Source organism: Hevea brasiliensis, chromosome 1, assembly GCF_030052815.1.
Source record: "Hevea brasiliensis isolate MT/VB/25A 57/8 chromosome 1, ASM3005281v1, whole genome shotgun sequence".
NCBI classification, from domain to species: domain Eukaryota; kingdom Viridiplantae; phylum Streptophyta; class Magnoliopsida; order Malpighiales; family Euphorbiaceae; genus Hevea; species Hevea brasiliensis.
Window position 1 is genome coordinate 118,176,083 of NC_079493.1, and position 19,711 is coordinate 118,195,793.

Consider the following 19,711-nt stretch of genomic DNA (forward strand, 5'->3'; position numbering starts at 1 on the left):
ATCGAATAGTCCAGATTGCTTGGTGAGATTTTCGAGCTTTTCCGATTTTCAAAATTTAAAAATAATTTTATAATAATTATTAACAAAATTTGGACTTAATTTATGTGCGATCGGATCGATGATAGCTCACTGGAGTCGGGACCGCATTTTCAGCCAGATCCAGCTGCCCGACGGCCCGTCTCAGAACGTGGTCAATATTACAGTCAATCCTAACATTTTTAGATATTCTGGATGCATTCCAGGTGTCAGAATTGGCATAGATAAACCCGAACTCCAAGTTGCTCATTTTTGGCTAATATCGATTTAGAATAAAATTCATAAAATATTCGTGAATGATCGAAAAATTATAATTCCTTTTGCAATAGCCTTGTAATATTATTAAGGACCGTGGGGCAAAATTTTAGAATTTTTAGAGCTCATTTGGATAGTTTTTGCAAAAGAGCAAGTATAAGGATTAAAACGTAATTTTTCAAGTTTATAACTATTGTCTGATTTGGAGGGCCCAGGAGGGGCCATGTGATGTTGATGAGATGTGATTGTGGAAATTTAGAATTTAGAAGTGTTATTTGAATCTTTTTACAGGTTGGGTAGTTCCCAGATATAGGGTAAATTCTGCCAGATTTTCGGCATGAATTAGGCTGTCTGTTGCCTCTTTAGAGTTTTATTTTGACTTAGTACTAATAAATTTATAATTTAATTATTAGGTGATCAAGATCAGCTACTTTTCTGCATCCAGCAGCCACAATAGTCATCGGTGTACTGTGAGTAAAATATTAATTTTAATTGTAATTTCGATATTATTATATGTTCAAGCATGCCTATGCATTACTTATAAATATGTATTTATGTAGTTAAATACTATGCACATTTTATGTTGCATTAATAATTATTAAAGTGCCATGGATGTTGTTGTGGTAATTTGGAGCAGTGTGCATGAGTTAGCGTGTGTGTCGTGTAGTGTTGGCTATAGACAGGATGGGTAGACACGGCTTGAGATCTTCGCAGGGACCCGGTCCTTCGGAGTAGACACGGCTTGAGTTTTTCGCTGGGACCCCGATTTGGTTTATTAAGCGAAAGTCCAGCTTGAGTTCTTCACTGGCACAGGTTGGATTAAAGAGAGCTGTATAGGGGATCAGCTCCCATATATTTATGATTTGACATTACTGGGTGTGTGAGTGCTCCAAATTACCTTTTTGCTGTTATGATGTAAAAATATTGCTGATGTTGCATTTCACTCTAGAGGGTGCATTAGCTTTAGATAGTTATAGAGATTATGGTTAAAATTGATATTTTACTCTCTAAGTTGAACGCTCACTCCTGTTCACCATATTTTTTCAGGCTACAGGAGGAGACATTTTTCAGAATAACCTGTCACTTTCCTCTCAGGTTATGAAAAGATTACTTAATTGTATTATTATTATCCAAATTTGTAATTTATGACTCCGCATGTGCTAGTAGTAGCATTAAGCCTGTCAGAGACTGCATGAATTTAAGTTTTCATATTAATAAATGAAAATTTTTTTTAGGAGTTTTAAATGGTTGTAAATGAGGTAACATGGTTGAGTTGGGCTCTCCTAATTTTAGTTTCTAATAATTACTGGGTTAAGTTGGCCCAAAATATAATTATAACAGTTTAATTTAAATTATTTTATATGCATATTGGGCCTAAATTGTGGGTCTAGTCATGGGTTTGAGAACAATAAGATTTACTACGAGTCTTGGGGGCTTTATGCTGGCCTAGGTCCTAGTGCCGGTCTGGCCCATAGGTTGGGTCGTGGCAAAAACAATGGAATAAAAGAGAAATAGAGAAAAAAATATATTATATGGAGAAGAGATTTTACTTTATTCAATTAGTGTCAATTTGAAAATTTCATGTTATCTTATTAATCAGGAAACAATCACTATAGTAATATGGTAATAGTGATTTTATTGTGCATAAAATTAAAGTTTGAAGGGTTTTAAGATATAAACTAAAATTTAGGGATGAATATATTATATGAATTAATTTTAAAGACGGTAAGTAAAATTAACCTAAATAAATATATTTTGCATACAACATAGGCTAGGTACATTTTCTTTCCTTTTAACAACAACTTTCTTTTCATTTAGATTAAATATAAAAAAAGACATTCAACTTCTTATAAAAAGGACATAACTCTCCACTTAAAATAATAAGAAATGAATTGTAATAAAAGAGGAATTATTTTAAAAAAATTTTAGCTGTAAGATTAAATAAATAATTGTGGTAGATTTAATTTTAATCGGGCCTATCGCCTTTCAAACTGAGTGAGTCGAGTCGCTTGCAATATATTCATGGCTCAATTGTATTTATTTTCTTAATAAATAAAGCTCAAATTTAATTTTTAGATTCATCTAATAAATGGACTGAATTCAAACTAATTAATACTTGGCGTATTAAGATCCATAAGTCATATCATTTATAGGCTTGTTAGTTGATTCGTTTAGAAATTCTTTAACTTAAGCATATTATATTAAAATTTAAATTATTTGTGTTAATTATTGTACTTATGATACCGCCAATAAAAAATAATTTATTTATAAATATTTTATAAAATAATATATTATTAATTATTATTAAAATCATAATATAATTAAAAGCTTATAATTATAAAAAGTTAATGATCTTAATAATTATTAAATTAAATATGTATATTTAAATTTGTATATTTATTATATGTATTTTAATTAATTTTAAACAGTTATCAATGTTAATATTTAATTTATGATTATTAAATTTATTTTCAGGTTGAGTTTATATTAAATATATTATAATTAAATTATTTAAAATATATAATAAAATTAAAATATAATTAAACGTAACTATTTTTAATTGATGATATTATTATAAATTATTAAATTCTCTATTAAATGAATTTAGATAATAATTAAAAAATAATATTTTTTAATAATTTAATTAATTAAATTTAATAAAATAATTTTAAACTTAATAAATAAATTAAATTTACTACCTAAACAAATCAAATACAAAAAATTGAATTTAAGCAATAAAATCTAAACAAATAAAGCTCCAAACAGAAATTCAAGCATAAAAATTTATGGATCGTCGGCTATTTTACGTTCACCGCCACAGTTGTCTCCAAATAGCATAAATCAGACTCCAAGCCCGAAAGACGATTTCATTTTCTACTTGTCTAGTGTCCCTTGCTCTTCTAGCCTCAACTACACTCTCTCTCTCTTTCTCTCGAGAGATAGGGGCACACTGGTCCTTGCATCAATTCTCTAAAACCCTAAACTATCATTAAACCTCTATTCAACACTGACATAAAATCATACACAAGCTCACAATTTGTGTATACACGGATCTGCAAATTTCTTCAAGGAGATTTTTAGGGTTTTCAGTTAGATCCTGAGCTGATCACCATGTGGAACAATAATGGAGAGGCGCATATCGCCCCACCAGGGACGAGCGTTCCATCGATACCTCCACCGCCTGTTCCAGCACAGCCGTCTTATACTGTGCTTGCCCCGCAAACACCTCCGACTCCGGCTGAGGCGGAGGCTAAGCTCGAAGAGAAGGCCCGTAAATGGCAGCAACTTAATATGAAGAGGTATAGCGATAAGAGGAAGTTTGGATTCGTAGAGACGCAGAAAGAGGACATGCCCCCAGAGCATGTCAGAAAAATTATCAGGTGGGTTTTTTCGAATGTGAGAATGGTGAATTTTGTTGGTGTTGTTTTGTATCTGACTTAGTCCTGTTTCTGGTTTAGCCCTGTGTTTTTGGCTGTGGTTTTTATCTGATTTCTGTTTGTCTCTGCTTTGAACTTATTGGTGAGTTTTTTTATTGGCTTTTTGGTGTTGTTAGTGTGTGTGTGTGTGTATTTGCTAGTTGTTTTGTAATTCATGTGTTCATAGCAAAAATGATCATTTGATGAGTTTCTGGGCAATTTTCCTGTTTTATTAAAACTTATTCTTTTTTTTTTTGGGTTGAAAAAAATAGTGCGTTTTTGATGGCAAATATAGGAAGCTTCTTGTATTTAAGTTATGCAAACAGTAGTATTGATTTTACCTCGCTGATGAAAATTTCGGAAATGTTTCATTTCTAAGATTAACTAATGTAATTGAGTGATGTATGCTCTACTCATTATGTCCTGTTTTTCTAATATAGTTCTTTTTATCTTAAATCCATGTGTTATGGTGAAGTTTTTGTATAAATGTCTTGGAAGTGTGATTTTGGTGATTATGGTTATGAATTGAAGGAATAGATGCACCTTTTTCTTGGGCAGGGTAAGATGGAAAGAATTATTTCCTTGGCACACAATTTATTAATTTTTTCTGATATGCTTTTCGGCAGAGACCATGGGGACATGTCCTCCAAGAAATATCGTCATGATAAACGTGTGTATCTTGGAGCCCTTAAATTCATTCCACATGCAGTTTACAAGCTTCTTGAGAATATGCCGATGCCCTGGGAGCAGGTTCGTGATGTGAAGGTTCTATACCATATCACTGGGGCTATCACTTTTGTGAATGAAATTCCATGGGTTGTTGAACCTATTTATTTGGCTCAGGTATACTGATCGCGCGCATATCTTTTCTTTCAGGGGCCATTTGAATATTTCTATATTGGTCTATAGATTGCTGTTAATTTATCTTCACCATGACTGATTGAGTTTTAATATTTTTATGCAGTGGGGTACAATGTGGATCATGATGCGAAGAGAGAAGAGAGATCGTCGGCATTTTAAGAGAATGAGGTTTCCACCATTTGATGATGAGGAACCTCCATTGGACTATGCTGATAATTTGTTAGATGTTGATCCTCTAGAGCCTATTCAGTTGGAGTTGGATGAAGAAGAAGATTCTGCAGTGTACACTTGGTTTTATGACCATAAGCCCCTTGTCAAAACGAAACTTATCAATGGTCCAAGTTATAGGAAGTGGCATCTCTCCCTTCCCATAATGGCAACTCTTCACCGGTTGGCAGGACAACTTCTATCTGATCTAATTGATCGCAATTATTTTTACTTGTTTGACATGGAGTCCTTCTTTACGGCTAAAGCATTAAACATGTGCATACCTGGTATGTGTAAATTTATATTTTGAGCATGTAATTCTTTTGTATTCAGGAGTCAGTTCTCATGGATACAGATGAAAATAATGTTTATCTTAGTTTTGACTATAGTGAAACTTATTGGGTATAGACTATGTGACATTCCCAATGTTGAATGGTTGATTTTATTCTTACAACGGTTTTAATTTTAGTTTTGCTAGCAGGTTTCATTATGCTAGATATGCATCAGACAATGTTTCTTTGGAGTGTCATTTTTTCCCCCCAGATCTAAGGTACTTTTTTTATCTTATTCAGGTGGTCCTAAATTTGAACCTTTGTATCGTGACATGGAGAAAGGGGATGAAGATTGGAATGAGTTCAATGATATAAACAAACTCATTATTCGGTCACCTCTCAGGACAGAGTACAGAATTGCATTCCCTCATCTTTATAACAATAGGCCCAGGAAAGTAAAGCTTGGTGTGTATCACACTCCCATGATCATGTTCATTAAAGCCGAGGATCCTGATTTACCTGCTTTTTATTACGATCCATTAATTCACCCTATAACCTCTACTAACAAGGAACGTCGAGAAAAGAAGGCTCATGATGATGATGAGGATGATGATTTCCTTTTACCAGAAGGAGTGGAACCTTTGCTGCAAGACACTCAGCTTTATACAGACACCACAGCTGCTGGCATTTCCCTGTTATTTGCACCCCGACCTTTTAACATGAGATCTGGCCGGATGCGACGAGCAGAGGATATACCCCTTGTATCGGAGTGGTATAAGGAGCACTGGTAAGATTCTAATTTCTCTTCTGCTGTTCACATGTGCAACTTATGTGTAAGTGCATAGTGAAACTGATTTTATTTGTTCTTTTTTTTTTTTTTTTTTTTTCAGTCCTCCATCATATCCAGTGAAAGTTAGGGTTAGCTACCAGAAATTGTTGAAATGTTTTGTTTTGAATGAGCTGCATCATAGACCACCCAAAGCACAGAAGAAGAAGCACCTGTTTCGGTCTCTAGCTGCAACCAAGTTCTTCCAAACAACAGAACTTGATTGGGCTGAAGCAGGCTTACAAGTTTGTAAGCAGGGGTATAATATGCTGAACCTGTTGATACACAGGAAAAATTTAAATTACCTCCATCTTGATTATAATTTTAACTTGAAGCCTGTGAAAACCCTTACTACAAAGGAACGCAAGAAATCCCGGTTTGGCAATGCTTTTCATCTCTGCCGTGAGATCCTGCGTTTGACAAAGCTTGTGGTTGATGCCAATATCCAGTTCCGTCTGGGTAATGTTGATGCATTCCAACTAGCTGATGGTCTACAATATACATTTTCCCATGTTGGCCAGTTGACTGGCATGTATCGATACAAGTACAGGCTGATGCGACAGATTCGAATGTGCAAAGACTTGAAGCATTTGATATATTACCGCTTCAATACGGGTCCAGTGGGGAAAGGACCTGGCTGTGGATTCTGGGCACCAATGTGGAGAGTTTGGTTGTTTTTCCTTCGTGGCATTGTGCCTCTTCTAGAACGGTGGTTAGGGAATCTCCTTGCGCGACAGTTTGAAGGGCGTCATTCAAAAGGAACGGCCAAGACTGTTACAAAGCAACGTGTCGAGAGTCACTTTGATTTGGAGCTTCGTGCTGCTGTCATGCATGATGTTCTTGATGCCATGCCAGGTTGTACATTCTCATATTAATTATTTCTTTTGGTATTGATTTCCTCTTTATTCTTATTTGGTTTCTGCGCTGTCATTTCTTTGCCTAAGCCTAACTGCGATGATACTAAATTGCAGAGGGCATTAAGCAAAATAAAGCTAGAACCATATTGCAGCACCTCAGTGAGGCCTGGCGTTGTTGGAAAGCCAACATTCCCTGGAAGGTTCCTGGCTTGCCAGTGCCTATTGAGAACATGATTCTTCGTTATGTTAAGTCAAAAGCAGACTGGTGGACAAATGTTGCTCACTACAATCGCGAGCGTATAAGAAGAGGTGCAACTGTTGATAAGACAGTATGTAGAAAAAATCTTGGCAGATTGACTCGCCTTTGGCTAAAGGCGGAACAGGTAATGTCTGCTTCTTTTGTCTTTCTTTTTTCTTTGTTCTTTGTTTTTTTTTTCTCTTTTTTTTTTTTTAAATGTGCCTGCAATTGTTCTGCCACGTACATTCCACTAGTCAACTGTATTCTCCATTGCTTATCTTTTATGTATGTTGCCTGTTTTTTTCGTTCACTAGAAATAGTCTTTGAATTTTTGCATCTTAGGAACGTCAACACAATTATTTGAAAGATGGTCCATATGTCACCCCAGAAGAAGCTGTTGCCATTTATACAACAACTGTGCATTGGCTGGAGTCCAGAAAGTTCTCTCCCATTCCTTTCCCTCCACTGTCATACAAGCATGACACCAAGCTACTTATCCTTGCTCTGGAAAGGTTGAAGGAATCATATAGTGTGGCTGTCAGATTGAACCAACTGCAGAGGGAAGAGCTGGGTCTTATTGAGCAGGCTTATGATAATCCACATGAGGCTTTGTCACGGATTAAACGTCACCTACTTACTCAGCGTGCCTTCAAAGAAGTATGTTGATAAAATAAGAATTAGTTGGCTTCACTTTTATGATTCTTTTTGGAATATTGCAGTGTGTGTGTGTGTGTGTGTGTGTGTGTGTGTTTTAATTTTTTTGTGCTATTATGCAGGTTGGCATAGAGTTCATGGATTTATATAGTGCTTTGATTCCAGTTTATGAAATTGAACCTCTTGAAAAAATAACGGATGCATATCTTGACCAATATCTGTGGTATGAAGGTGACAAGCGCCATCTATTTCCAAACTGGATTAAGCCTGCAGATTCCGAGCCACCACCGCTGCTTGTTTATAAATGGTGTCAAGGTATAAACAATTTGCAGGGTATCTGGGATACAAGTGAGGGGCAGTGTGTAGTGATGCTACAAACGAAGTTTGAGAAGTTCTTTGAAAAGATTGACTTGACAATGTTAAATAGGTAAGCAACCGTAAGATGAAGATCATGTTAGAAGTTAGTTTCCAAGTGCAGAATTTTGTATCTTATAAAATTGTATTTTTGCAGGCTTCTTCGTTTGGTGCTTGACCACAACATTGCTGATTATGTTACTGCAAAGAACAATGTTGTGTTGTCGTACAAAGATATGAGCCACACAAATTCATATGGTTTGATACGTGGTTTGCAGTTTGCTTCTTTCGTTGTACAATATTATGGACTTGTGCTAGATCTCTTAGTTCTTGGATTGACTCGAGCCAGTGAGATTGCGGGTCCCCCACAAATGCCAAATGAATTCATCACTTATTGGGATACAAAAGTTGAGACAAGGCACCCAATTCGGTTATATTCTAGGTATATAGACAGGGTGCATATATTGTTCCGCTTCACTCATGAAGAGGCTCGAGATCTCATCCAGCGCTATCTTACTGAGCATCCTGATCCCAACAATGAAAACATGGTTGGGTACCAAAACAAGAAATGCTGGCCTAGAGATGCAAGAATGAGGCTCATGAAACATGATGGTATTTGTTCTCTATCTTGTCGTCATTTTTCTATTATCATTATCTATAAATTCTAGTTTTATGAAGTGGCTTTCATTTATTTAAGTGACATTCTTGCTGAATTTCGTTTCCAGTAAATCTTGGGAGAAGTGTATTTTGGGATATGAAGAATCGTCTCCCGCGAAGCATCACAACTTTGGAGTGGGAGAATGGCTTTGTTTCTGTTTACAGCAAGGACAATCCAAACTTGCTTTTCAGCATGTAAGTTATTATTATTTGCAATTTGGCAATATGCAAATTTAAATATCCAAACTAGCTAGTTTTATTTGAAACACTTGTTTCCATCATACTCCATATTGATACTGGAGTCTTAGAGGAGCTGCCTTTTGTTGTTTTCCCCCATTTGGATTACAGTAGACTATCTGCAAGTTTGGGCTTTTTTTTATCTGATGAATCCTGATTGATCCTTTTTTCCTGGCATGAAAGCATGTGTATTGTTTTGGCCAATTAAACCTAGCTATGGCTTGGTGAATGTGGGTATATGATGTTCTCAATGAAGTAATACTTTTTTCTTTATTAGTTTTTCTGAATTTTTTTTAAGCATTTGGCTCTAGTGAAGTATCATATATTTCTATTTGTCATTATTGTATCCCTTACTGTAGGATTTTTTTAGAAACAAAAAAATAATTTACTTCACTAGCTCCATCCCTTGATATGTTCATTAGGTTTCTATTGTACACTTACAGCCAAAAATATTTCACATGCTTTGATACATCTTTTTTGCCACTAAATAGTTAACACTTGCTCCTCATGTGTAGGTGTGGCTTTGAAGTGCGAATACTTCCTAAAATAAGGATGACTCAGGAATCATTCAGCAATACCAGAGATGGTGTTTGGAATTTGCAGAATGAGCAGACTAAAGAGCGAACGGCTGTTGCTTTCCTGCGGGTTGATGATGAGCACATGAAGGTGTTTGAGAATCGTGTGAGGCAGATTCTTATGTCTTCAGGGTCAACTACTTTCACAAAAATAGTCAACAAATGGAATACAGCCCTGATAGGTATGTAGTACCACTTTTAAATCAGTTTGCCCCTTTTTGCTTTAGTATTCTACTTGCTGAAATTTTCTTTTGTTTCCTTATTTTCTTGTAGGTTTGATGACTTATTTCCGTGAAGCAACTGTGCATACTCAAGAGCTATTAGATTTACTGGTTAAATGTGAAAATAAAATCCAAACTCGTATCAAAATTGGGTTGAACTCAAAGATGCCAAGCCGGTAAGTCTTCTTTATTCATGCAGTTGCTTTGATTCAGTTGATGAGTAAGTTGTGATACTGACTGACTGATTTGAATTTACCTGCATTTCAGATTTCCTCCTGTCATCTTCTATACGCCAAAAGAAATTGGAGGACTTGGCATGCTATCAATGGGTCACATATTGATCCCACAAAGTGACCTTCGTTATAGCCAGCAGACAGATGTTGGTGTAACCCACTTCAGAAGTGGAATGAGTCATGAAGAGGACCAGCTGATTCCAAATCTTTATCGCTACATTCAGGTATGCTTAAAGGTGTTTCCTTTTTATTTTGTTTTAGTTTTTTATTAGTAAGCTATGAATATGATGCCATCTTTTGGGGGTGTTTTCTGATTCTTTTACTGGTTTCCGAACAGCCATGGGAGAGTGAGTTCATAGATTCACAGCGTGTCTGGGCAGAGTATGCCCTTAAGAGACAGGAAGCACAGGCACAAAACAGGCGCTTAACACTTGAAGATTTGGAAGTAAGTTTTTCTGTTTTTGCATGTTAACTCTCTTTTTCTTCATCTCCTGTCTTTTTTCCTTTTTATAATTTTTAAAAACTCTCACCTTCCATTTGTTTCCTGCACTGCACATTTTGGACTGTTTGGAGATTTGGGCATGATTCAATGTTTTAATATGCTCAGCATATTTCAATATCTAATATTCTCCATACCCTCCCCACACCCCAAAAAAAAAAAAAAAAAGTCTTCTCTTTCTTTTATGTGATGTTTGTGAACCTTTAAATTTTATTCTAATATTTTTTCCAAATACTTGGACAGGATTCTTGGGACAGAGGTATTCCACGAATTAATACTTTATTTCAGAAGGACCGTCATACTCTTGCATATGACAAAGGATGGAGAGTACGCACTGATTTCAAGCAATACCAAGTTCTAAAACAGAATCCTTTCTGGTGGACTCACCAGAGGCATGATGGGAAACTTTGGAACTTGAACAATTACAGAACAGATGTTATCCAAGCTCTGGGTGGTGTTGAGGGAATTCTTGAGCACACCTTGTTCAAAGGAACTTAGTAAGTATTCCATGTTTTATAATGTTACTGCCCTTCTTAGGAGTATTATTCAAGAGAATTAACTTTGTTAGAGATTGGGCTTGTGGGAGTCTGCTGCATATATTTTACAGTTAGATAGGTGTTTTCCGTTAGACTTGCTGATGACTCTTTGTTTACAATAGAGTTGTAAATGAGTTGAGCTATTCAGATTCAGCTTGCAAAATATTTCAATTCTCCAAAGTTCTAATCGAGTCGAGCAGAGCTTAAGTATTGATATGCTGGACTCAAGTACCTCACAAGCCTAATCAACTATTTAAATTCTTGTGAAGTTTTAGATAATTTGATTTTGAGCAAGCTTGAATTTATTCAAGCTTTAACTAGAGATTAACAAGTGATGTGACCTAAATTTTCATTTGTGATGGAGTCGAGTATTTCCTATTCTGATTATCTCATTGAGTCAATTTTGAGCATGAAAGCGTAGTTGAGTTTCAAGTATTGGGTTTTCTAAGAATCGAGTTTGAGTACCATAAAATATATGCTGTCCCAACTTGGATTGATTATAGCCCTTGTATATAATTTCTAAAATATTGGCAAATAAAATATATAAAGTGTTATTATTTATTTTTCCATTTCCTTGCGACTTTAGGGATAACTATAGCATAGAGTGCAGCTGCATTTGTGTAGGACATTGGTTGACCAAAAAAAAAAAAGAACACTTCTTAACTACTCTTGAAAATTTTCAGTTTCCCAACTTGGGAAGGTCTCTTTTGGGAGAAGGCATCTGGGTTTGAAGAGTCAATGAAGTACAAGAAGCTTACCAATGCACAGAGATCCGGTCTCAATCAAATTCCCAATCGAAGATTTACACTTTGGTGGTCACCCACGATAAATAGGGCCAATGTCTATGTGGGTTTCCAAGTGCAGTTAGATCTAACTGGCATCTTTATGCATGGAAAGATCCCAACCTTGAAGATTTCATTGATTCAGATATTCCGAGCTCATCTGTGGCAAAAGATTCATGAGAGTGTTGTCATGGATCTGTGCCAAGTCTTGGATCAGGAGCTGGATGCTCTGGAAATTGAAACTGTTCAGAAGGAAACAATTCATCCAAGGAAGAGTTACAAGATGAACAGCTCCTGTGCAGACATTCTTCTCTTTGCTGCTCATAGGTGGCCTATGTCAAAGCCAAGTCTCGTGGCTGAGTCAAAAGATGTGTTTGACCAGAAAGCTAGTAATAAATACTGGATAGATGTACAGCTTAGATGGGGTGACTACGACTCCCATGATATTGAGCGTTATACCCGGGCCAAATTTATGGACTATACAACGGATAACATGTCTATATATCCATCTCCAACTGGTATGTTTTTCTCCTTTTTTTTAATTTCTCTACATTTAAACTAAAGTATTCTGGTCTAAATGAGTGTTCATTTTTTTTTTTCTTTTCAGGAGTGATGATTGGAATTGATCTGGCATACAATTTGCATTCTGCTTTTGGTAACTGGTTTCCTGGTTCAAAACCACTTCTAGCTCAGGCGATGAACAAGATAATGAAGGTAAACAATCTTTAAATGATGTAGTGCTTGATTTAACATTTCAATGTTATGTGTTACTTATACTGATTTATAGCTTCCAAACTCCTTTCCTAACGTTTCATTTTTGATGCAGTCAAACCCAGCCTTATATGTCTTGAGAGAGCGGATAAGGAAAGGTTTACAGTTGTATTCTTCTGAGCCTACAGAACCTTATTTGTCGTCCCAGAACTATGGTGAGATCTTCAGCAATCAGATAATATGGTTTGTTGATGACACCAATGTGTATCGTGTCACCATTCATAAGACATTTGAGGGTAACCTTACAACAAAACCCATTAACGGTGCAATATTTATATTCAATCCAAGAACTGGCCAGCTATTTCTGAAGGTTAGCTTTGTACTAGAAGTCTTAAATGCTATTTTTAGGACTTGATCATCACAAAATTAAAGGTACTGATCTTTATATTGTGATGTCTTGTAGGTCATCCACACTAGTGTATGGGCAGGACAGAAGCGTCTTGGTCAACTTGCTAAGTGGAAAACTGCTGAAGAAGTTGCAGCTCTTGTGCGGTCTCTGCCTGTTGAAGAACAACCAAAACAAATTATTGTGACTCGTAAAGGGATGCTTGATCCATTAGAGGTTCACTTGCTTGATTTCCCAAATATAGTTATTAAGGGAAGTGAGTTGCAGTTGCCATTCCAGGCATGCTTGAAGATAGAGAAATTTGGGGATTTGATTTTGAAGGCTACAGAGCCACAAATGGTTCTATTCAATATTTATGATGATTGGCTGAAGAGTATTTCGTCATACACTGCATTTTCCCGACTCATTTTGATCCTTCGTGCACTTCATGTGAATAACGAGAAGGCGAAGATGCTACTCAAACCTGACAAAACCATCATTACTGAGCCACACCACATCTGGCCTTCTCTCAGTGATGATCAATGGATGAAGGTTGAGGTTGCTTTAAGAGATCTCATACTTTCTGACTATGCCAAGAAAAACAATGTGAACACATCAGCACTGACACAATCTGAGATCCGTGATATTATTCTTGGTGCTGAAATCACTCCTCCTTCTCAACAAAGGCAACAGATAGCAGAGATTGAGAAACAGGTATCATATCTGCTGACTGCATATTTGCTGTACACCTAAATGTCTGTCCTTACTGGTTGTAACTAGTCTAACATTCTGTTGATTTTTTTTTTCCTTTCCAGGCCAAGGAAGCAAGTCAGTTAACAGCAGTCACAACAAAGACAACAAATGTTCATGGTGATGAACTCATTGTCACCACCACTAGTCCTTATGAGCAGGCTGCATTTGGGTCCAAAACAGATTGGCGTGTCAGAGCAATATCAGCTACAAATCTGTACCTTCGGGTCAATCACATATATGTGAATTCAGAAGATATCAAGGTACACATCAGCATTCTTATTTTGGCTCTGTTCAACCCTTCCACATCTGCTGACGTTGTTTGCACGTGATTTAACAGGAAACGGGGTATACCTATATCATGCCCAAGAATATTTTGAAGAAATTTATCTGCATAGCAGATCTGCGTACTCAAATTGCAGGGTACCTGTATGGTATTAGTCCCCCAGATAACCCTCAGGTCAAGGAGATTCGCAGTATTGCTATGGTACCTCAATGGGGGACTCATCAACAAGTTCATCTCCCATCAGCTCTTCCTGAGCATGATTTCCTCAATGATCTTGAGCCCCTGGGATGGATGCATACCCAACCAAATGAGCTTCCTCAGTTGTCACCACAGGTTTGCCCATTCTCTGAATCCTGAACTTGTCATACCCAATTTTCCATAATGTGAATGGGGATCTTGGCAGTGGTTATATACTCGTGATCTGGTGTTTGACCTGAACAATTTTTTCTTGCAGGATCTTACAACTCATGCTCGGATTTTAGAGAATAACAAGCAATGGGATGGGGAGAAGTGCATCATCTTGACTTGCAGTTTTACTCCAGGATCTTGCTCATTAACTGCATATAAGCTTACCTCAAGTGGGTATGAGTGGGGACGTGTCAACAAGGACACTGGAAGCAATCCTCACGGTTACTTGCCAACTCATTATGAGAAGGTCCAGATGCTACTTAGTGATCGATTCCTTGGTTTCTATATGGTGAGTAAAGTTTCTGCTAGACTATTTGTCTGCACCATTCAGATATTGCTTCTGTTTTACTCTTGCAGTTGTTTTACTATAGTAATGCTGCTTTCTGATTGCCCGGTGATATTTTTCTTTTGTAATGTAGATTCCTGATAATGGCCCATGGAACTACAACTTCATGGGAGTGAAGCATACAGTGAGCATGAAATACGGAATCAAGCTGGGAACACCACGGGAGTATTATCATGAGGATCATCGACCAACCCATTACTTGGAATTCAGCAACTTGGAGGAGGGTGAAACTGCAGAGGGAGACCGGGAGGATACCTTCACTTGAAGTAGAACATTAGTTGGAAGTACTTCCAATGTCAAAACCCAAGTATTAATTTTTCTGCTTGGTGGAAAGAACTCTTTTTTGTAGTAATGCATGTGTGCTATATATCGATATTCTGTTGTAAATCAGAAACGTTTTCTTAATGAGCTGTAAATGTGTATTCTAGAAATTGAAGTCTATACATAGCAATTATATTATGAGCTTTTGGTCGTCGTTATTTTTATTTCATAAAGAAGGTATAGGCCGATTCAAATTCAAGACTTCGGAAGTTAAAAGCCTGCGGAGAGGTATGTTGTTTGTACAATATAGCTCGGATGAGTGGTTGAAAATGTTATTAGTTTCAGCCTCACGCATCGCTGGGTAGAAGTTTATTTGGTGGAACACCAGCAAAAGACATTGTTAAGAAGGTGCAGGTATTAATGCTTGCATCTCCAGATGCTCAAAATAATTACCTAAATTTGAAAGGAAAATAAAATTTAGAGATGGATGCAATGCAAGTTGTGCTCTCGACGGTAAGAAAAATTACTAGGAAAATCATTATAACCATGTAACCTTCGTAAAATGTTTGGAATCTTCGATATTAAAAGACATTAAGAATGCACAATTATCAAGAAGATACACAAGCGTGATTGCCATTAACGTGCTTTCACAACAGTCAGCAGCCATCATTTCCTGACAACTATAACAAATGGGTTGCTAGCGCCACCTAGTGTTCCAAGTAAAAAACCCAGTACACCAAACCAAATTTTACATCTAAGAAAACGCAAATCAAAGCTATTAGGAGTGTTCTATTGCCCAATTTCCTTCAATTCTTGTCTCGGATCCCTCTCCTCTGATATGAAGTCTGAGCTGTCTTCAGCAACTGATACTCCATCATTATAATCAGCAGGCTGGGGTGCTGTAAACAATTCATCCTTTTCTAATTCATCCAACTTCTCCTTTGATTCCCCTTTCAGTAGTTCTACAACGTCAAGCATTGTGGGTCTTGTCTCAGGCCGATTGTCGGCGCACTTGAGAGCAACAAGAACAACTCTTTTCAACTCTTCTTCCTCAAACTTACCATTTAGCTTTGGATCTGCCAGCTCAGTGAACTTCCTTTCATATGCCAATGGCAGAGCCCAATCAGTAATTGTACGTTTCACAGTTCCACTCGTTTTCTCAAGGGGTTTCTTGCCACTGGCAAGCTCTAGCAACAGAATGCCAAAGCTATACACATCACAGCTCTCTGATGCCTTCCCCAGCATAGCATATTCAGGGGCAAGGTAGCCAAGCGTACCTTTAACTCTTGTGGTTACATGGGTTGCCCCATCAGGGATTAGCTTTGCAAATCCAAAATCAGCAACCTGTGCATGGAAATCTGAATCTAGCAACACATTGCTAGCTTTGATGTCTCTGTGGATGATATGTGGGGTAGCATGGTGGTGAAGGTAGCTGGATTGATCAATAATGAAATTAGTAATAATGAGGCAGCAGGTCAAGACAAAAAACAAGTAGGTTTGATACTTACGCAATACCCTCTGCAGAACCCATGGCAATATTCATCCGCCTCTTCCAGTCAAGATGACACTCTGCTGAGTGCTGCCCATGAAGATGAGAAAGCAAGCTCAAATTAGGCATATAGTCATATACAATGAGACGCTCTTGTCCTTCAGCACAATAACCACGTAGGCTAAGCAGATTCTTGTGTCGAACACGTGCCAGTATCTCAACCTCAACAGCAAATTCCAAATCTGCTTTGTTGCTCCAGACCTTCAACCTTTTAACAGCAATCTGCAATGAAGTCTCTCAGAATTTGGATCCAGTTTATATGCAAAATGGTGGATACATAATGAGAACAGAAGATTCTTGCCAATGTAAAGTGGATATTATTCAATAAATTGAAGAATATTCAATTCAGGATAATATATGAAAATTAAGCAAGCATCGCTAAACAATGCCATTACCCGTTGGACTACCACCCAAGCGAGGTCTTGAGAAATAAATAAGATCATAATTTGGTGACTAAAATGAAGCCAGCTAGAATTACAAAACCACACTCTATAGGAAAAACCATTTCTAATGCCTGTATGATTATAAACCAACCAACTCCACAAAATCTCCATTTTTAGTAGTTCTTGGAAAGAGCATGTATTATCTGCTTTCCAAAATAAGTTAAAATCAACAACTAGAGAGAAGGATATCATGATAGGACCCTGACAGTTCAGAACCAAAACATTTATTTTTTTGGAGAATTCTTTTTAATTAATATAATTATAGATTACGCCATGGCTCCCCTAACAACCAAAGATGATTTAGTTTTCTGATCTCTGTAAAAACAAATTTCTTTAAATATATGCGGGTAAGGCTTGAGACTGACCCTGATAAATGGATCAGGTTGAAAAAAGATCATGCAAACTATGCTGTCGAGTGAGACTACAAGTTGTTCTAGAAACCAAACCCAATTTACTTATAACCGTTAAGGATTACTGGCATTGTTTACACAGTATTCCACTGTTAGAATGTGTTAGCTAGAACTTAACTTTTCACCAATTCACATTCAGCTATTATTTTGTGTATTTCCCATATGATTTCGTACTAGGAAGGGAATGTCATATTGTAACAAAGCCAATGACTTTCTGGATAACTGCTTTTGGGTTGGGGATGGGGGGAATGCTCCCACTTAAATGACTTCTATTTTGGTTATAACCATATGCAATCACAAAATACTTCATCATTACTATTCTAGCATGATTAAGAAAGCAAAATTTAATTTTCACACAAACAAGCTTGGAAAATTATTGTAAGAACAACAGAATACCATGAAGAGGAACCATCACAAAATACTTCTCTTATGCTGTGATGTAGAAACCTACAAATGTCTTCGACCACTCCACTTAAACAGAGACCATCTGAGCAGACAACATTCATCAAGACATCTTATTTCATCAATTGACAACAAAATCTTCTCAATGTAATTGCAGATGGGATTTATTTTGCACAGTAAACTAACTACATAGCAGTGAATTAATTATAAACATAAATAACAAAAAATAATTTTAAAAACATATGGAAGCTGAAAAATATTACTTGTGATCCATCCCAAAGCTGACCCCAGTAAACACTGCCAAATCCGCCTTCTCCCAGCTTGTTATCATAATTGAAGTTGTTTGTAGCTGCATGTAGTTCCTTCAAGGAGAAGATCCGCCATGTTGGTTGTTTCTTTCCTCTCTCTTTCCTGTAAGGTCAAATAGAAGACATCAAAGGGTGGTTATTGATATTATACAAATGCCCATTCACTTAGTTGGTTTTATTATCTCCTTTACCATTCATCTTATCTCAGAAAATGAACAAAGCATTAATATTCTCCGATTAACAACCATACAAAATTTTATAAAATCAAGACGAAACCCATTATAAAGCTCAATGAAACGGGATCCCAGACTGCAACAAAGCATTGGCAAAGTCTAAACAAACACTCATATGATTTATTGACAACATCTAAACCAAACCCAAGTTTGAATTCTCTTGTGCCACCAAATTACCACAATTTATTATGCTTTACTAAATATTAGATTTCTTCATTTTGCCAATCATTTAAAATTGTCAACCAATTACTTAAAAAAGCATTATACCTAGCATGAAGCAAACAAACCCTCAAATATTATAATTTCCAATATCAAAAGAAACCCAAATAAATTCCCAATTGTCAACAAAACAAGCACAATTATGTAAACAAATCCGAAACCCATATGATCGTTCAAAAAGTACCCACATAGTTTATTTAATTGACAAGAAAATTACCGATTCAAGTCCTTTCCACAACAAAAGATAGAAGCGAACGCCATATCGAGCTTCACCAACCAAAACCCACTACTCTGTATTCTTTATTTCTCTCTCCAATCCTTTCTTGTCTTGTTGGGCAGTTATATTTTCTCTCTTGCTCTCGCTCTCTATATATTCTTGGTGTTATTACAGTGGCAGGCGGGGTGTGTGTGGTCACTGAAAATAAGAAAAAGATGGAGAATGCTAAAGAAAGCAGTGATGGAGTGAAGAAACAAGTAAAGCCTTGGGGTTGGAGGCCAGAGCAAACATTCGTTATGAGTAGGTGTGCTTTGCTTGTGTTTTGACGAATGTTTCGCTTTTTGGAAAGAACCCGAAATTTCTTCCTGTGCAGGGAAGAGAATTGGAAGGGAAAAATAAAAAAAAGAAGAGAAAGAGTGTCAGCTAAGACTTCTTCTTCTTCTCCTCCAAATGGAATTTTCCTTTTCTTTACTTGCCATCGTTTCGGTGTTTTCAGTTTTCAAATCAAACCTCTGTGGGACCCACTTTATGACCAATTTTCTTTAAGAGAGAGAATATTTTGCCATGAATTATTGCCAATGTTGTATGAGGAAAATTTTAAATTGACAAATCCGATTAACTCGAATAATCCCAAATTGGAATTAATATTTTTATATATTTTAATATTAATTATAATTTAAAAATAATTATAAATTTATTTTTAATTTAAACTTTTGATTAATATAATAAAAATTTAACTCAAAATCGGCTGTGTTTATACATATATATATATATATATATAACACATGGATAATTTTATTTTATATATATATATATAAGGTTAATTATTAGATACATTGAGAGCATTAAAAAATAGTACTTCCTCCCTTGTAGAAAAGTAAGTCCTTCCTATAATATAAAGAATGAGTTTTACATAATTATGAGAGATGATACATATATATCATGTGTACCTAATAATTTCTCTACGTAAAAAAAGAGAATGTTCACAAAAATTAGATTATAAAAATTTAAAAAATATTAAAAAAAATAAAAATTATAAAAATTTAACTCAATCCATTTAATATAAA

The 19,711-nt window shown here is 36.2% G+C and overlaps 2 protein-coding genes across 2 annotated transcripts; one reads left to right on the forward strand and one right to left on the reverse strand.

Moving 5' to 3' along the window:
• Positions 1-3,181: 3,181 nt before the first annotated feature.
• LOC110634852 (pre-mRNA-processing-splicing factor 8A) lies at positions 3,182-15,061 on the forward strand. The gene is made up of 23 exons (XM_021783999.2): positions 3,182-3,671; positions 4,334-4,550; positions 4,672-5,062; positions 5,348-5,834; positions 5,938-6,728; positions 6,845-7,113; positions 7,311-7,625; positions 7,745-8,049; positions 8,134-8,588; positions 8,702-8,828; positions 9,386-9,627; positions 9,719-9,842; positions 9,934-10,123; positions 10,237-10,344; positions 10,642-10,895; positions 11,618-12,234; positions 12,324-12,430; positions 12,543-12,797; positions 12,891-13,526; positions 13,628-13,825; positions 13,903-14,181; positions 14,303-14,545; positions 14,676-15,061. The coding sequence occupies exons 1-23, from the start codon at positions 3,403-3,405 to the stop codon at positions 14,865-14,867; spliced, it is 7,071 nt and encodes a 2,356-aa protein (XP_021639691.2). The 5' UTR covers positions 3,182-3,402; the 3' UTR covers positions 14,868-15,061.
• Positions 15,062-15,468: 407 nt separating this feature from the next.
• LOC110634853 (PTI1-like tyrosine-protein kinase At3g15890) lies at positions 15,469-19,121 on the reverse strand. The gene is made up of 4 exons (XM_058148857.1): positions 18,645-19,121; positions 17,931-18,078; positions 16,372-16,634; positions 15,469-16,295 (listed from the first exon to the last, which is right to left on the reverse strand). Exons 1-4 carry the CDS (start codon positions 18,686-18,688, stop codon positions 15,653-15,655), a joined length of 1,098 nt encoding a protein of 365 aa, XP_058004840.1. The 5' UTR covers positions 18,689-19,121; the 3' UTR covers positions 15,469-15,652.
• Positions 19,122-19,711: the final 590 nt, after the last annotated feature.